At 37.3% G+C, this 5757-nt stretch overlaps 1 protein-coding gene across 1 annotated transcript; it reads right to left on the minus strand.

Moving 5' to 3' along the window:
• Positions 1-470: 470 nt before the first annotated feature.
• LOC143248700 (uncharacterized) lies at positions 471-5305 on the minus strand. The gene is made up of 4 exons (XM_076497339.1): positions 5027-5305; positions 3401-3666; positions 1596-1791; positions 471-638 (listed from the first exon to the last, which is right to left on the minus strand). The coding sequence occupies exons 2-3, from the start codon at positions 3600-3602 to the stop codon at positions 1604-1606; spliced, it is 390 nt and encodes a 129-aa protein (XP_076353454.1). The 5' UTR covers positions 3603-3666; positions 5027-5305; the 3' UTR covers positions 471-638; positions 1596-1603.
• Positions 5306-5757: the final 452 nt, after the last annotated feature.

The following is a 5757-nucleotide window of genomic DNA, read 5'->3' on the forward strand; positions in this document are numbered from 1 at the left end:
ACATTGCTATCTTGAAACCTCTCAACCACCAGTGGCTCAGCAGTAAGTCCGAAAATTTATAACACTGAAAACCGGATTTTGATACCCATAGTGGGCACAGACAGCCAACTGTGTAGCTTTGTGTTCAGAAACAAATTGAAACACTTAAGTGAGATATTGGGAGTTCTAGGTTTTCATTCGTTTCTCATCTCTCTCAGGACACCACTACTACACAGTTCTGGTTTCTGACTGTTTCTAACGTTTTAAACTTCTAAATGAAGTGAGATGTTCAAAGCACTGGCTTCACCCTATCGATTGAAGTAGTTTAATTCTAAATATGTCTTAGTTTGTACAATTCAGTTTGAAGTGTAACCAGTAACCGTTTATTTTACTTTATCTTCAGTACTAATTCTTCTATCAAACGTTTAGTGCATAATGAATACAAGCCACAGATTTTTAATAACAACTAAGCGTTTGAAAGAAAATAAACCTTCTTTGCTTCAGAAAGTCACAAATCTTTTTATTTCACAAGAAAAAAATGTACTCCTACACTCTCACATTTCTCGAAACTGGTGTTCACATTAATAGTATAAAATATTGTGATTTTGTAACACTTCATATGGTAAGACTTTGTGTTCCTCTTTGCATTGTTAATTTCTCTGTAAGAAACATCAAAAATACAAGTTGTTAAATAGGAATTACGTTTCCTGGTAGATTCCAGAAAATAGAGGTAACTATACTATAAGAAAGTTCAAATAAATATATAGCAAATAGTACTCAACACAATCGTGGGAAAATAGAAAGATAAATTAGTCTGTTATTTAATCCAATTCGAAAGTTGAGTGACTTCCAACAACTGTTGTACAGGTTTCTACCTGTTCTGCGAAGGTCTTCAGGTATGTTATATATAATTTGTTTGTTGAACCTCGCGCGAAGCTCCACGAAGCCTTTTTTAATTTTGAAGTGATAGAGTATAGAGAAGAAAGCTTTTCATCACCACCAACCGCCAACGTTTTAGCTGTCCTTTAGCAACAAAGAGTGGAATTGGCCGTACCGTTATAACGAGCTTACGGCTGTAAGGACTAGCAAGTTTAGTGACAGGATTCGAACGCGCGACCCGTAGGTTGCGAATAGAGTGCCCTAATCAACAGGCCAATATTCAAGGTTAACTCTCGAAATTTGATTTTCTGACCCCAAAAATATTCTAGAATTCTTCAAGATTGATTAGTCTGTTTTGTAATATTTAACTTTTCTCGAACAAACCTAAACAAAAAACAAAAACTGTACTGAATACGTTGATCTGGTGAAAAATGGCGGAGAGGCTTATCTCGTAATAACCATGATTAAATTAGTTTGGGATTTTTTTTTTTTTTTCGAGATAATGCAGAAACAGGTCACGTTGAACCAAATTAGGAGGTCACATTATCAACTGGCATCGCTGATGATAAAATCTCATGCATGACAATTTTAGGATATTTTTTTTTTATCCTGAGTACGACGTTAAATATTTGTGACATTATAAGCAGTAAGACATTTTATGTATACAAAATATAACATTTAATATTTACAAGCTATGAAATTTCTTAACCACATGATCACAAATATTAATTTCTTACATTTTCGTCTAAGCAGGAACACAGCTGTAACCACCAGCAAATGCAAACCCTCCACCGTGACCGCCTTTGTCAACGGATTTTTTTCCGTAACATCTCATTCCATTGACATAAAATACATTTCCTGTTGAGCCACGAGTGTTGGGAGGATATCTTCTGGCTTCGTTCTGCAAGGTACCTTGAATCCCATGCAGTGTTTCTAATGTTCAATAAAGTTAATAATTTTATTGGCCTATTTTAAACGTTAATTATACTGTTTTATTTTACGATATTTATTGTAAACTTCTCTGAAGTTGGAAGAAGCACATTTTAAAATAAAATTAGAGAGTATCTCTTTAGTACCAATTTAACAGACTGGTTATGGAGGGAAGTGGGTGAACATTCTCCTAGTACCAACCTAACAGCCCTGTTACAGGAGGGACGCGGGTGAACATTCTCCTAGTACTAAACTAACAGCCCTGTTTCTGTAAGAAATTGGGTGAACATTCTGCTGGAACTACTCTAAGAGCTCTATTTGTAAATAAAAATTAGTAATCCCTGGTACCAATCTCGCAACTCTGTTTCTACGAGGGCTGTTCAAAAAATACGCGGACTGACGTCATAAAACAAAATGTACTTTATTTAGAAGTTACAGGTCTGGGACCCTTCAAAGTACTCTCCTCCCCAACGCACACACTTATCCCAACGGTGTTTCCACTTGTTGAAACAGTCCTGGTACGCTTCTTTTGTAATGTCCTCCAGCTCCTTCGTCGCATTTGCCTTAATCTCGGGAATCGTCTCAAATCTTCTTCCTTTCAAGGGTCTTTTGAGTTTGGGGAACAAGAAAATATCTCAAGGAGTAAGGTCAGGTGAGTAGGGGCTGGGGAAGAACAGTGATCGAGTGTTTGGCCAAAAACTCACGAGTTCTGAGGCACAAATTTCGCAGCAATGCGGTGTATCTTCAATTTTTCAGTCAAAATCTCGTAACAAGATCCAACTGATATCCCACACTCTTCAGCAAGCTCCCTGACAGTCAGACGTCGATTTGCCCGCACCAGGGTGTTGATTTTGTCGACGTGTGGGTCGTCAGTTGACGTGGAAGGACGTCCAGGACGCTCATCATCTTCAATGGACTGTCGACCATCCTTAAAACGTTCATGCCACTTGAAACATGCCGTACGCTTCATAGCAACATCACCGTAAGCCGTGTTAAGCATAGCAAAAGTTTCAGTCGCAGAGTTTCCAAGTTTAACACAAAATTTCACAGTGAGTCGTTGCTCCTTCAGGTCATTCATTCTGAAATCAGCCAATCGAAAAAATCGCACTTCACTTAAAACCGCGTAGCTAATACACAAATGAAGATATCTGCAATCGGGAAATGGCGTCGTAATCAGCTGATCTGTGCGAACCTAGCGACACCAAGCAAATTTCCCTGAAACCAACTGAAGCCGCGCAATTCAAACAGTCCGCGTATTTTTTGAACAGCCCTCGTATAAGAAAACTGGAGAACATTTTCCGGTACATTCTAACATCCCTGTTTGTGAATGGAATAATACAATGCCGTTATTATTTTTAGTATCATATTTTAACATTCGCTTACAAATAATGTTTGTATCATTATTAATTTATTTTTCCAACTTATGTATATTTTTATTTCAATTGATTATAAACAAAACCCTCTTTAATGATGTATTTTTAATCATTCATACCCTGGATACATCTCGCCAACCCTTTTTAATCATACGTACCCGGGACACCCCCTGCCAATACTTTTTATAATCATTCATACCTTGGATACCATCAGCCAACCTTTTTTTAATCATACGTACCCTGGATACCTCCTGCCAATCTTCTGCCGAAAGCTGCAAAATCGGGAACATTGAAACCAAAACCACCAGCTCCACCAGGAATAAAGGAATTGATGAAATCAATACCTGGGACACCACGCTTTAAACGACGTTTGGAAGAAGAAACCGTTCCAGTCATAACGAAGGGCAGAACAAGTAACAACAAAAACGACAGTTGTTTCATGACTCCTCTGATCAGCCTGATTTACTCACTTCTGGGAATAACTGGATATTGAACCGTCTTAAAACTAGAATTACAAAAAGCGAAGTCACGCAAATACGGTAACAACTACAACAGGAAAATTTGTAAAATGTGCAGCTGAATATTTAAAGATGAGAGAGAGAGAAAAGATTTTGAGTTACAAATAATTACAGTTATTTTGAAAGAACAATAGAAATAAATGATATGTAAACAACTGTAACCCTATTTTTTGTTTTCTTGGTGATGCGTTCCGTAAAGCTATTTCACATGATACCTTACATTAAAACAAGTCGTAAAATGGACTTCCAGAGAAAGATAACATTATTAATTCTGTTGTTGTTGTTTTTTATTATTTTAATTTTATTGTATATGCTTGGAACACATTTTATGTTTATGATATAAAAGAAAGACACACAAAGGAGGAAATTTAATATTTTCCACAGATGAACCTAGCTTTACGTGGAACAAAGACCCCTGACCTCTAAGGAAACTATACAGATTTACGTAAAGAAATGTTTGGGGTTTTATCGGTTTTTATTGTTGGAAATTAGTTATCAATCTTATTTATCCTATGTTTTGTTTGTTTCTTTAAATTTTGCGCAAAGCTACTCGAGGGCTATTTGTGCTAGCCGTCTCTACTTTAGCAGTGTGAGATTAGAGGGAAGAGAGCTAGTCATCTCCACCCACCGCCAACTCTTGGGGCTACTCTTTTACCAGTGAATAGGGGGATTGACCATTACATTATAACGCCCCACGGCTGAAAGGGCTAGCATGTTTGATGTGACGGGGATTCGAACCCGCGACCCTCAGATTACAGAGTCGAACGCCTTAACACACTTGGCCATGTCGGGCCTCCTATGTTTTGTTTTCAATTTTCGATTAATCAGTATTTTGTATCTATACTTTTCCTGATGAATACGCACAGAGCCACGCAAGATATAGCTAACCATAGCAACGAAGTATTGTAGCATTCAGTGCATTTTTTTATATCCTCTCAGTCCTATAAATGTGGCCCCCTTCCAATGGCACAGCAGAATACTTGCGGACCCACACCACTAGAAAACAGATTTCGATGCCAATGGCGGGCAGAGCAAAGATAGCCCACTGTGTAGCTTTGTGATTAATTCCAAACAACAGAACCTGTAATTGTCTCTAAACAAAGATCTAAACATGTAAATCTATCAACAGAACTTTAATAATAATAACTATATTAAATAATCAACTATTCCAAAAATCGCGTGGAAAGCATAACTTGTATATTACAGGTTGTCGTATATTTAGGGATTTAAAGGAAAATAGATAACATAAAACTGGTTATAAATTATGCCTAAAAACTTTACAAAAGTAGGTTTCTTAATTATATCAAATAAATTTGTAAAATTATAATATAATTAATAAATACTTACGTGATAAACACCTAATTCACGACTATTTCGGATCTATCTCTAAACTTTTATGACCTACTTCGATAGAGTCTATTCGCGAACTAACTAGGTGTTTTTCCCTTCCGTTTATATATACGCTTTGTGTTTATTGCACGTTTACCTGGTCACGCTTAAGGAATCTAGCTCATCTGTGTTGCGTGTTGGACTGAGTTGTTTTTTTCTAAAGCCACTAACACCGCAGAGAACAATGAGAAAATCTGTTTTAACAAGAAGTATCCATCTTGGTCACATGACTCAAATCAACTTTCTCACATATGTTAACGTATCAGGTTAGTTGCGCAATTTCCTAACGGATGTGGCCTTGAAAATAAACCCTTGTTTATTATGTCCGCAGTAAGTATCAAGTTAGGGCAAACTTCGCCAAAAGCTTGTCGCTTGTCTGTCCTTAGTCTTATGACAGCCCGGGTTTTCCCTGACAATAAATAAAATGATACGATAAAAAAAAAATACTACTACCCCACTCCTCCTTGAATCTCGGTTGTAAACACAAATATGAATTTTTCATAGTGCGAAGAATTGTTTGTTTGTTCTTTGGAATTTCGCACAAAGCTACTCGAGGGCTATCTGTGCTAGCCGTCCCTAATTTAGCAGTGTAAGACTAGAGGGAAGGCAGCTAGTCATCGCCAGCTCTTGGGCTACTCTTTTACCAACGAAAAGTGGGATTGACCGTCACATTATACACCCCCACGGCT

The sequence above is a fragment of the Tachypleus tridentatus genome, chromosome 4, assembly GCF_004210375.1.
Source record: "Tachypleus tridentatus isolate NWPU-2018 chromosome 4, ASM421037v1, whole genome shotgun sequence".
Lineage (NCBI taxonomy): Eukaryota > Metazoa > Arthropoda > Merostomata > Xiphosura > Limulidae > Tachypleus > Tachypleus tridentatus.